At 46.2% G+C, this 12,586-nt stretch overlaps 1 protein-coding gene across 2 annotated transcripts in view; it reads right to left on the reverse strand.

Moving 5' to 3' along the window:
- Nucleotides 1–2,163: 2,163 nt before the first annotated feature.
- PGM1 (phosphoglucomutase 1) overlaps nt 2,164–12,586 on the reverse strand; it is a 57,372-nt gene continuing 46,949 nt past the window's right edge. Inside the window, exons 8-12 of one of the 2 annotated variants that reach the window (XR_009451962.1) lie at nt 11,985–12,120; nt 8,470–8,653; nt 5,830–5,964; nt 2,845–3,070; nt 2,164–2,385 (exon numbers count right to left, since the gene is read on the reverse strand). Coding sequence is in view for 1 of the 2 variants with exons in the window: in XM_059689302.1 (XP_059545285.1) it covers nt 2,981–3,070; nt 5,830–5,964; nt 8,470–8,653; nt 11,985–12,120 (545 nt within the window). In the remaining variant the exon portion in view is untranslated. Of the gene's footprint in view, nt 3,071–5,829; nt 5,965–8,469; nt 8,654–11,984; nt 12,121–12,586 lie in introns of both variants that reach the window. The other variant, XM_059689302.1, reaches the window with a different exon arrangement.

The raw sequence follows: 12,586 nt of genomic DNA on the forward strand, positions 1-12,586 counted from the left end.
TTCCTGAACAGAAATCGGCTTCTCCTAAGTGAGAGCTGAGCATCAAGAGGGGGGAGAAAAGTGAAATTTCAGAGTTGGGCCCCAAACAATTCCAACCCCATTATCTCACTGCAGTGCTCACCACAGCCCACAGAAAACAGGCCTGACTCACAGACCACAGCAATGCTGAGGGGCAGGGAAGCGTGGCTGCTGCTGCTGGCCAGCCTCTCAGGGCTCCGTCTCCTGCTAGTCCCAGGGACACGTGTGTTGGGGTGTCTCTCTGGAAGCCACAAAGGGAGGAAAGACGGCTCTGACCCATGCCCACCCCCACTGCTCTAGGGCCCCAGCCACCTCCCTCTTCCTCCCTTGAGCTTTTAGCTCCCAAACCTGTAGCCAAGTGGGGTCAGGGGAAGCAGCTGAATTATGACCAGGGACGAGGAGGAAATCTGTGAAGCCATTCCAGGGGCCACAGACCTGGGAGTGTCTGCAGCTGATTCAACAGATGGGGAGGCAGGGAAGGGTCATGGAAAGAGAGTGAGATTCAGGTCAAAATTCCACTTCCACCACATGGTAGCTGGGAACCTGGAGCAAATTACTTAATTCTGTTGAGCTTCAGTTGCCTCAACTCCAAAGTGAGAATAATAACGCCTCGCTTGGAGGGCTATTCGAAAGCGTCTAGCCCAACACCTGAAGCAGAATAGGTGTCTGGGAAATCTGGCTTTTAACTGCAGGTATTGCTCACACAACTCCTAAGGCACTCAGCCTATACAGTCTATTGGCCGTGGACTTCATTCGCCTGGCTAGTCTTACAGGCAGCTGGAGGGCAGTAACTGTGTTATACATTCTCTTGTTCCCATGGCATCACACACTTAATGTGGGTCAGTACTTGTTTCCTGGCTGACTGATACAGCCAGATATCGAGATCTGGGGCAGGGTAGAGACAATAATGCTAAAACTAACAGAGTCTCTGGCACCCAAGGCACAGTTATCACCCCTTAATAAGTACAAAACGGGTATTTGCACACCTTTCTTCCACTCGGGAGAAGCAGCCAGTCTGTGGAAGAGGCAATACAAAGTATTGGTGAACCGTGTGGGGCTGAGCTGCACTGCCTGGGGGCACGCCGCCACTCTCCAGTGGTGTGACCTTGGGCAAGGTCATCTGTCAAACGGAACTATTCAAAGTACCTACCTCACTGAGGTACTGGGAGCAGTTAAAGAGTACATGGAAAGCCACATACTTGGAACAAAGCCTGGCATTTACTGTTCAGTAAGTACTCATCTTCATCTCATCATTGCCAAAGCTCAGCTGTGTTTGCTAGGCTGGACCCCATGTTAAACAGGAACACTGGACATCTCACCCCAGACAAAGACCCTGCCACCTGGAACAGGGACTCCATTCTGGGTGGCGGAGGGATACAGAGCTGAACTGTGTTTCTGGAATAGCCCATCTGGAAACCATCAAATGCATTGCAAATGTTAGTGTTACGGTTTTTGTTTTTCCAATGCTTAAAGATCTAGAAACAATAGTACAATAAGCGTAGTCCTAGTTCCCACTTACCTGATAACCTACCATGAATCAGATACTGTGCCCACTGCTTCTCACAGGCCCACTCACTCAAGGGTCTCAATGACACTATAGAGTTGGAGCTATTTTCACCCCCATTTTAAAGAGGAGGTGACTCAAGGTCCTAAACGGGATGCTAACGCAGGTCTGTTGGCTCTCAAGCCTATGCTTTTAACCACTATAATACACCTGTGGACTGAGTGTTCTAAGATGAGTAAGATGCCAGTGGGTTTAAGACATCCAGGCAAATGCCAGTAATCTTGTTCTCGGGTTCTTGGAGTTCTGCTTCCATCCCCTCCACAGGTATCCTGACATCTCGGCACCACCAGGCGCGTGGCGGTGCTTTGCTACGTAAGGCCTCCTGAGAATCACCTTCCTCTCTCTCCTTCCAAGCTAACCACACCACGCTGACTTTCTTCACCTCGGAAGGATCCAGCCTACACCAACCCCACTAGGATCAGTTTTCAGTGTAAGGATTTTAAGCCTAGCACAGATAACTTTTTTTCTAATTAGGACATCCAAACAAAACAAAATACTCTCCTCCCTCTCAAAAACAAATCTGTTTTCTTTCTGAAACAAAACAAGAATTTTATAACTGAGAAATAAAAGACATCAAGAAATAGCAGCTTATTTTGCTTTAATATCCCAAAATATTTGCGTGAATAGGACTATGTTGCAAAACAAGGCAGAAATCTGTAGACAAGTACGTCTCACTCTGAGGGAAGAACTGATTGGAGAGAAGGCACCAGGAATTGCGTTTTGCTGGACTCCATGTAAACAACAAATGGGGGGAAAGGTTCACCAAGGAGAAGAAAGTTGCACTGTCATTTCACTGGCACATCCTAAAGATGAAAAGTGGCCTCATTAGCTAGTGCGGAGACGTTCTGCTCAACCTCCACCTCGCATTGTAGTGTAAACAGAACTTGGTGCCAAGGAGGCAAATACCCACACAGCAGCAGTGGGCAGGGGCATGAAAAGGACTGACGTTGCCCTAGCCCGTTTGGCTCAGTGGGTAGAGCATTGGCCTTCGGACTGAAGGGTCCCCGGTTCGATTCCGGCCAAGGGCACATGCCCGGGTTGTGGGCTCAATCCCCAGTGTGGGCCATGCAGGAGGCAGCCCATCAATGATTTCTCTCATCATTGATGTTTCTATCTCTCACTCCCTCTCCCTTCCTCTCTGAAATCAATAAAAATATCAAAAAAGAAAAGGACTGACATTAACATAAGCCCTGGGTCCTTTCTGCCCCTTTCCCACATGGCTCCTACCATGCATCTGGATTGGCAGTGCTTTGCAAACATACCCTTCATCAGAAACTGGTTAGTGGAAAAACCAAATCCTAAAAAGCCTGGGTGAACACATGTTATTTTTATCCATGCTCTTCAATCAGACGCGTTGGAGGGTCCTGGGGTGGAGAGACGTACTGCATCTGGCCTGTCTTAGGTGATGACGGTAGGTGCGGTGCGCCCCGTCCTTTCCTGGAGCTGGGAGACCTTCAGAGCAATGGAAACCAGGGGGCCCAGCATGACCTGAGGGAGACAGAAAAAGAAGAGCCTTTCCATCCCTTTCTCTAGACACAGACCCCTCGCTCCAGCCCTAACTTTGCCTTTGAGCTCCCGGCCCACCTGTCTGACTGCCTGTGTCCCAAAGGCTCCTTGAACTCTACCAGTCTAGAAACAGACCCGTTCTTCCCCCACCAGCTTTCTCTGCTGCAGTGGATCAACACTACAATCTATCACATAAAGCAAAGGGACAACTAAGAGTCATTCTTGACCTTTCTTCTCCCACAAACCTTTTTCCAATCTATCAGTAAGCGTAAGTTTGTGGGGGTTTTTCCTTCTAAACATCTCTCAACGGCACCCATTTCTCTCCATCCCAGCGCCAAAACTCTTGCTAAATCAATGTTCTCTCTCTTACCTGGAATAATGGTGCTTCCAGATCCACTTCTGCATCCTCCACTTTGTTTCCCACCCTGAACCCAAAGAGGTCTTTTCAAAATGCAACTACACCCCCTCTCATCCTCCTCTCACTTTAAAAAATTCTCCTGTTGCTTAAGTAAATATTTAATATAAAAAATAAAAACTAGTTATCTAGGTGAACAGCCCTTTTTACAGATGAGGAAAAAGATATCCAAAGAGGAGAGCTGACCAGGTCACTCAAGGGCGGAGCCAAGGGAAGCACGTTTTCTACTGCCCACTGTTGCTTTTCCTCATTGAATCCACCAGCCCATTCTACCTAGGTGAGAACTAGAGAACCGGCTCCATATGCTGACCACACCACTTGCCACTTGCCACTTCCCCTTGGGCTCCCACAGTCCCAACAAAGTACTGGGGCTGAGGCCCAGCAGCTCCAGAGTGAGGGGAGGCATCTCCCCAGCCGGAATGGTGGCACACCGGGCACTGTGGGCACCCTGGACCTTCGGTGCCCTCCCATCTCCTCTCGGCTATGGTCCAGAAGAAATCTATCTTTCACTCATTCTTTGTCAGGCATTAGGACAAAGAAACACAATTCCTTCCTCTTTTTCTCTTTCTCTATTATTCTGTGGGTCTACATTATTCTGTGGGTCTACAATGCAGATAGCAATGCCTTTCGTTTAAGTTTTAGGGATGCCTGCAGAGATCTGGCGATGACTGAGCTGGAGTTTGGGAAGAGTGTAGAGAGAAGTATCCTCCCACCGCCCTCTTTTTGTAATAAAAACAACTATAGGGGCCACTCAAAAGCTAATCCTATGTGCCAGACTCAGTGTTCAGAATTTTGCATCCACTGTTTCGTTAAATCCCTCTAAGAACTCTATGAAGCAGGCAGTATTCTGGCATTTCACAGACAAGGAAACCAAGGCTCAGAACACTGACACAACTTACCCAGGGACAGGCAGCTAAGTGGCAGACACTGAATGAAAAGCACTATCTCTCGCCCTAACTGGATTGGCTCAGTGGATAGAGCGTCGGCCTGTGGACTGAAGGGTCCCAGGTTCGATTCCGGTCAGGGGCATGTGCCTTGGTGTGGGCACGTCCCCAGTGGGGGTGTGCGGGGGGCAGCTGATCGATGTTTCTCTCTCATCAATGTTTCTAGCTCTCTATCCCTCTCCCTTCCTCTCTGTAAAAAAAATCAATAAAATATATTAAAAAGAAAAAAAAGAAAAGCACGATCTCTCTAACTCCGAAACGTATGCTCAAAACCACGGTGCCAGGGATTTTCAAGTGAGTTTCAGAGAATTTTAATTAGGTGTTAGAAGAAAAATAAGCTTTGTGGAAAAATAAGCACGGTGAATGCTATTTGAACAGGTGTCTCTTCTCAGAGCCTTTCAATGCAGTGTGTTGTGAATTGCCAAAAAGGGGTTAACGCACAGCGCGTCCTAATCATTTTCAGCTCGGAGCTCTGGTTGGGGAGCATCCGCCAAGACAAGGACTGCACCTGGGAACACTGTACCCTGTGTCACTGCTTCCCCTAGGCTCCCCCACCGGGCGTCTGCCCTCTAAGGTCTCTGTCCCGTCCCTGGCTCCCAGGGTCCCTCGACACTCTGACATACTTCTGGAGACTCCTTGCTTTTTTTGTTTGCTGTTGGTTTTTTTTTTAAATATGTTTTTATTGATTTTAGAGAGTAAGAGAGATAGAAACACCAATGATGAGAACCATTGATTGGCTACCTCCAGCATGCCCCCTACTGGGAACCAAGCCTGCAACACAGGCATGTGCCCTGACTGGAATTTGAACCCTGACCTCCTGGTTCATAGGTCAACGTTGGCTCAACCACTGAGCCACGCTGGCCAGGCTCTGGAGACTCTTTGGATGGAACTGGGAACTGAAGCAACCAGAATATAAGACCACAGACTTTTTCATAGACATTTCTTGCTGTGTCATGAAACTCTCTCACTCACCAGCAAATCTAGAACCAGTGTGTGTTCTGCAGGGCAGGCAATCAGACCAGGAAAAGCGGCAAATGACCAGCTGAGGGGCCAATTCAAAGATTAGCTGTCCCAGATCTGCCACTTTCCAGGCGTGCGAACCTATTAATTGTTGCTTAACCTTCCTGTGCCTCAGTTTCCTTATCTGCAGTAGGGATAATAACAGAGTCTACCTCATTTGAGAATGAAATGAGTATACCCGTGTAATGGGTTTAGAACAGAGCTTAGCAAATAGCAAATGCTCAGATAATTGTCAGCTGTCACTGTTGTGATGACAAACTGAAGGAGACATGTAGAAAAGTGAGAGCACCTATTTGACAATGGAGCCACTATCATTCCTTCCAACCGAGAGAACTAGTCAGGGTCCAGGTCTTGGGCATTACCTGGGGGTCCTGGTGGATCTTGGCGATGTCCTTCTCATAGCTGTCGATATACAGTCGAATGGTGGCCCCTGCGCTCCCGGTGCCACTCAGTCGAAAGATGATGCGAGAACCATCTGCAAAAATGAGCCGCAAGCCCTAGAAAAGATAAGCACAGATTTTCCACCCCATAAGCGGAAGGGAGATTGAAGGCTAGCAAATTACAAGGCGTGCATTTGGAGATCTAACCTCATTGGTATTTGATCAATCAGAGGATTAGATCCTTGATCAATGGCAGCAGCTGAGCCCTCAGTCAACCTGTCACTGCATCCAAGCAATGGGAGAGAAGCATTTGCAAGGTCGGGCAGGAGACCTGATGCCAGGGGGGCTGGGTGATGCCAAGCCCATCTTCCCTCCCTGCTCCACTGTGATTTATGGACTAACCATTCCAGTTTGAAGCTTAATAAAGCAAATAAATAAATAAGCCAGCAAATGTAGAAAGTCAACCCCCAGACCAGGGGGAAACATGGACAGAAGGGACTGAAACCTGAGCAGATGTTTCAGGCAGACCAGAGGAAGAACTCTTTGCAAAACACTGATGGAGAGCCTCCAAAAGAGAGCAGGAGGCCACAGGCCTCACAAGGCAGAGACAGGCTACTCCCCACCCATCAAGCAGGATCCAGCGGCCAGTCTCCCACCGATGTCTGAGGGCTAAAAGCGGTCCATGTGGGTGCAATGCCAAGCCCAGCCCCCTCTCTGCTGCCCTCGCCTTTCCCTCCCTGGACACATCTCTCATCCTCAATAATCTTCTTGCTTCAGAGGAAAAGGGTGGGGACTCCTGGGTAGATATGGCACAGCCTGAGTAAGAAGACTGGGCAGGACAGTTATCTGAAGATGCTTCAGTCTTTATGAATTTTTCCATAAACAGGAGAGGTTTGTATAAAGCCAAAGTCTGGCCAGAAGGCAAGACACCATTCCACACTGGCTGGTCATCACCAAACCCCATCCAGTGTTTGAAATTCAGCAGTGGAGACAGCAGATGAAATACAGAGGACAGTCCCAGGTTGGTCATCGTGGCAAGATGTAGTTCATCCCCATTCACCAGGGCTTGCTTTCTAGAAACACACCAGGATCCGTCTCCTTCTTCCACAGCTTCAACGTGAAGTTTCTAAATGATTTGCACTTGATTGCAGATGCTACATCTACTTCAGATTTTCCCTCCTACCTGGTCTTCCATCTAAATACTCAGATTTTCTTACAGAATGTGGAGCTGCTGACTTCCTCCTTGGAGTAGAGAGCAGGGTCGGTGTTCATGGCGACACCCCTCCTGTCCTCTTCCGCTCCCCTCCTCCCTCCTCGCAGCTGCTGGATGCCACGCAGGGTTGGGGTTGTTTTTCCCTCTCTGAAGGCTCTGCTACAAACACGTCTGCTCTCTTCTACTCTTCCACCCCTGGGCCCCACCCTCCCCTTTTGTAACCACCCCTTCCCCCACTCCAGGCCTCTCTTATTCTAATTATCTCAGACATAATTTACAATCGCCTGTACTAGACCCACAGTTCTCACAGATGGTGAAAAGGCATATGGAAGAAACGCTGCTGGGTTAGAATTTTGAGAAAGGGAGACCGCAGGCACTTTGTTATCTGTTTCTAAATTATGAGAGATGCGTTCATTCTGTTTCGGCAGAGGAACCAGAAGAGAGAGAACCGTGGGCCCTGAGTGTTTGTGAGAAGCCTGGAGAAGGGCTGACCCAGCCTGCAGCCTTGCTCCCTGGTACCCAAAGCGGGAAACCCTAACCGCGCTATCTCCATCCAGACACGGCCCAGGTCGCAGGCGTGAGGTTAGGGTTGGCTGTGAGTCATGTGCTGCAGATAATAACAGTGAATGTTTCTGTGAATGGCTTATCTCTTTCTCTTCTTTCTTAGAAACTGGAATATATCAGTCTATAATAATGACTCTCACGCCAGCTCTCTGCTGTAATCTCTTGAAGGAAACGAGGGGGGTTGATTCCTAAGGCTGCAGTTCTTTGTGTGTTTTTTTAGATCCTGGAGCTCCTCTCTGCACACACACTCAACACATCTTGCATGTGATTCTAGAGCAGTGGTTCTCAACCTTCCTAATGCTGCGACCCTTTAATACAGTTCCTCACGTTGCAGTGATCCCCAACCATAAAATTATTTTCGTTGCTACTTCATAACTGTAATGTTGCTACTGTTATGAACAGTAATGTAAATATCTGACATGCAGGATGTATTTTCATTGTTACAAATTGAACATAATTAAAGCATAGCGATTAATCACAAAAACAATATGTAATTATATATGTGTTTTCCGATGATCTTAGGCGACCCCTGTGAAAGGGTCGTTCGACCCCCAAAGGGGTCGCGACCCACAGGTTGAGAACCGCTGTTCTAGAGGTATGAGGCTAAGCACTAGGCTAAGCACTGCAGGATGAGGGCCGAGGGGAGTGCAAACAACCTGGGCGAAGCCACTTCCCCTGTGAGAACATGTGCACACCGTGTGATGCAGCCAAAAACCAGTTGAGAAGAGCTACCCTAGGTCACAGGGCAGCAGGAGAGAAATGACCACAAGGCCTTTTCCTGTTTTTCCCTTGAGATTTCAGAGATGGCGTTCTAAGGCTTTTCTCCCACACAAGTCTGTTCCTACCTGATTTCTCGAAATGCTTCCGTCCACTGGATCACTGTACTCAAAGTTGTCGACCTTCTCCACGGTGTAAACCTTGTCACCCACTGGGAACTGCTTCCCCACAAAGGAGCGATCAGATACCAGGGCCTCCAGGTCTTTCATCATTTTGTTGGCGCCCTCGGCCTCCACCTCCTCGTAATCGTACCTGGAAGAAGTCACGAAGTTGAGACCCGCGGGCTGCCTCCAGATCCCACCAACGTATATCGGCACTTTCTTCATCATGTGTTTGGCCCTCTCCCAAACCACCTAACGTCAGAAGAAGCTGGCAAGAAGATGAGCCTGTCAGTCCCCGGGGAAGGGGCAGGCCAGGATGAAAGGAAGGGATCGGAGGGTTTCAGGGAAGGGTCAGGAGCTTTTCCACAGAAGAAAGCTCCAAGGAGCTTCAAAGGCTTTTGAGAGATACTATCTAACGTGTAACCATCACATCCTGAGGAGGCAGAATTAAAAGCCCTGTTATCTCCCGGGAACGCTGCACAAAGGAGCACGTGACACGGGCAGCTTCTCTTCCAGACGCTCACTTGGAGCTTCTGTGGGATCAGTGCTGGCACTGCTCCCAGGCCGGGACCGGCCCGAGGCTGCTGAGATTTTGGCGAAGGAGAGTTCCAGTCTCCACAGGAGCTTCCTAAAGCAGGGCCAAGTTTTCACTGACCAGATGAAGGAGCCAAACCCCAACTCTTTCCATCTGAAACGCCTCCATCCTTTCAGTGAGAGGTGGTTTTAATCCAAACTGCTTTGGGTCTACCCTGACAGAGGTGACCTGGAGTGGATGCAAAAGGACCAAGAAATCCCTGGCTGGGTGGCTCAGTTGGTTGGATCGCTGCCCCATGCACCGAAAGGTTGAGGGTTCGATTCCTGGTCAGGGCACATACTGAGGTTGTGAGTTCCATCCCCAGTCTGGGCGCATATGGGAAGGCAGCCAATTGATGTTTCTCTCTCATATCTTCTCTCTCTCTCTCTCTCTCTCTCTCTCTCTCTCTCTCTCTCTCTCTCTCATCAATAGGCATGTCCTTGAGTGAGGATTAAGAAATAAATTTTTTAAATTAAATTAAATTTTTTTAAAAAGAACCAAGAAAAAAAAGTGCATCAGGAATGAAATTCTATGACTACTGTTTTTCCTCCAAGAACTATTCTGACTTCTTTCTCAGGAGGATGCTTTTCTTGATCTAGTGGCACACACCCTCTTGAGAGAGTTATTTTGTAGAGGCTCACGATAGCAGAGTCTATATTTATTTGCAATAGTGAAACAAATATGACATGCGCAAGGTGACACCTCTGAGACATGAGAAATACCAGGGAATGGAGGACAACCTATTCTGGCTCCAGGATTCTATGAATCAAGGACAGCAGTCGCCTTCATCTTGGAGTCAGCTCTTTCCCCCAGTTAAAATGATAAACAGCCAGAAATTACAACCAGGTGTTTGTGCTTTACATCTGTGACCTTTGGGTGTTCGGGGGAAATGTTCTATAAATCCTAGGCACAGAGTGGTATAATGGAAAGAATGTGGGCTTCGGAATCAGACAGAACAAACTATGAATCCAGCCTCTGTTGGTGACTAACTGGGGGGCTATGGGCAAGTTGCTTCATCTCTCAGAATCTCAGCTGCCTTATTAATAACTGTTCTGTGGCTGACATGAAGCAATGTGTGCAAATGTGCCTAGCACTTTTGTTCTACAAAAGTGGACTACAACGGCCCTAGCTGGTTTGGCTCAATGAATAGAGCGTCAGCCTGAGGATCAAAGGGTTCCGGGTTCAATTCCCGTCAAGGGCATGTACCTTGTTTACAGACTCCTCACTGGCCCAGGCCCTGGTCAGGGCTACTGCAGGAGGCAACCAATCGATGTTTCTCTCACATCGATATTTCTCTCAGTCTTTCCCTCTATCTTCCGCTCTCCCTAAAAATCAATGGAAAAATATCCTCAGGTGAGGATTAACATCAAAAAAAGTGGACTACAACAGAGTCTTAACTAACAATCAGTGCAGGTTCTAAGAACTTTATTTGCCACATTTATTGCAATACTTGGTTAGCAGTTATTTGACATTAATAAAAATATGTTAAAATAGTTTTTAGATAGAGACTTTAACTCAGTCAAGAGGGACCCTTTCTCTAAACAAGCCTTCCTAACATTATTCCACCTTGGCTACTGTTTGCTTGTTAACTCATTCATTTGTCTATTCAAAGCATACTTACAAGTGTCAGCTATGAGCTAGGTGTTTGATGATACCATGGAGCATGACAACAGACGGGGTCCTGCTTTTGTGATACTCTATGCTCTAGAGAGTTCATGACGACTGTTCTGAATTACCAGGTTTTTCTGGTCCTTAGAGAATGGAGATCCTTGCCTTCCCAGGCTACCGTGTGGCAGTCATTACTTACACCTCCCACAAAAGAGTAACTTGGAGGAAGAAGAGAACATTGAACTTGTCCAAAGTTGATGAAAGAATTCTGATGAAGGAAGCCAAGTTGCTAAAGGTTGAATTCTTTTGTTATTATCCAGAGATCATGGACTCTCATATCTGTGATATATTTTTTAAATTCTCTAACTTAACTCACCTATTTTATAGAAAAGGCAAACAGGTCCAGAGAAATTACAACTGTTTTTCACAGATAAATAATATCTTTACCTAATATCTTTTTTCCCCCTCATATTTCCTTTCCTTAGAGGTCCAGGAGAAATTTTGTTAAATCTTCACACATATTGGGGAAAGGGAAATTGAAACTAATGAAAAGCACTACTGGTAATAATAATAAGTGAATGTTTTTAAAAATAGAAGTATGCTCGTTACAGAAGAATTGCTAAGTATTTTAAACATTTTGTTCACTGCTGAATCCCTAGTGGCCTGGTGAAAAGTAGGTACACAATCAATATTTGTTGAATCAATGAATGAAGTATTGACAAGTACACAGCCTTTGGGGACCCATTTTAATGAGTCAGAAAAGTTAATTTGGACCAAGCATAGTCATTTCCATAATTTCAGAAAAAAGTTTCCGTACTTTTAGTGCCCCAGAGTTTATAAAACACTTTCAGATTCATATTTCATTTAATTTACTCAATAGCTGGACTGTTATTTCCATTCCCACGAATGAGAAAACTGAGTACCGAGAGAGGTTAAATGACTTCCCAATTTATTAAGGGGCAGAAATAAAATTTGAATCCATTTTTCTGAATCTAAATCCAACACTGTTATCATGTCCACTTGAGAGGTACATTGAAAAGGCTTTAAAAACATTTATTCTTTTGAATAATGTTAACTAAATTTTGTAAGCCTCGTTCTTTATGGATAACATAAAGGCTGACTTCATCTTGACCTGACTGAATTATTTTTAAAATCCCCAGTTGGTAGAGGCTGGATGAACTAGAGTTTTATTATCGGTTAAGACAGGGAAGAATCTATATGCAGGAGAATTCTCTCTGCCCACTTCCCCACCCTACCCCCCCCGCCCCCCCCCCCAACCCCCAGCCAGGCTGTGGCTTACCTGGTGAAGAAATTCCGGCCATACTTCTGCCAGTGATCTTTGAGAATGTCCTCCACACTCTGTTTGCGGGTGGCTAGAATGGAGAGCCAGGCAAGGACAGCCCAGAGACCATCTTTCTCACGAATGTGGTCAGAACCTGGTCGGGGGAGAGCAAACAGCTGTGAGAAACATGATTTCTCCAAAATACTTGGGAATAAACTCAACAGTAAACATGTAGATCCAGCCAAAGAGAAATTAAAACTTCACTGAAAAACTTGGGTACACAGAAGTAATCACATATTAAATAAAGAAACATAATGTTGAAAAGAAGTTGATGCCTCCCAAAGTAATTTTAAAAATTTAAGGCAAATGTCAATAAAAATGTCAGTGGAATAATCTGGTGAAATTTGATATAGTAATGATAAAGTGTTCATGTGAGTAGTGAAAAAAATAAATCTTAAATAAAAAAACAGCAGAGAATAAAACCATTAAAATTTTTCCATAATTAAAATAATTTGATAGTTCAATGGAACAAAATGAAGCACCTAGGAAGAGGTCTAAATCTGCATGAGATTTGAATATATCAGAAAGGTACCTCTTCAGGTCTGTAGGAGAAAAATGGA

The sequence above is a fragment of the Myotis daubentonii genome, chromosome 3 (genome assembly GCF_963259705.1).
Source record: "Myotis daubentonii chromosome 3, mMyoDau2.1, whole genome shotgun sequence".
Lineage (NCBI taxonomy): Eukaryota > Metazoa > Chordata > Mammalia > Chiroptera > Vespertilionidae > Myotis > Myotis daubentonii.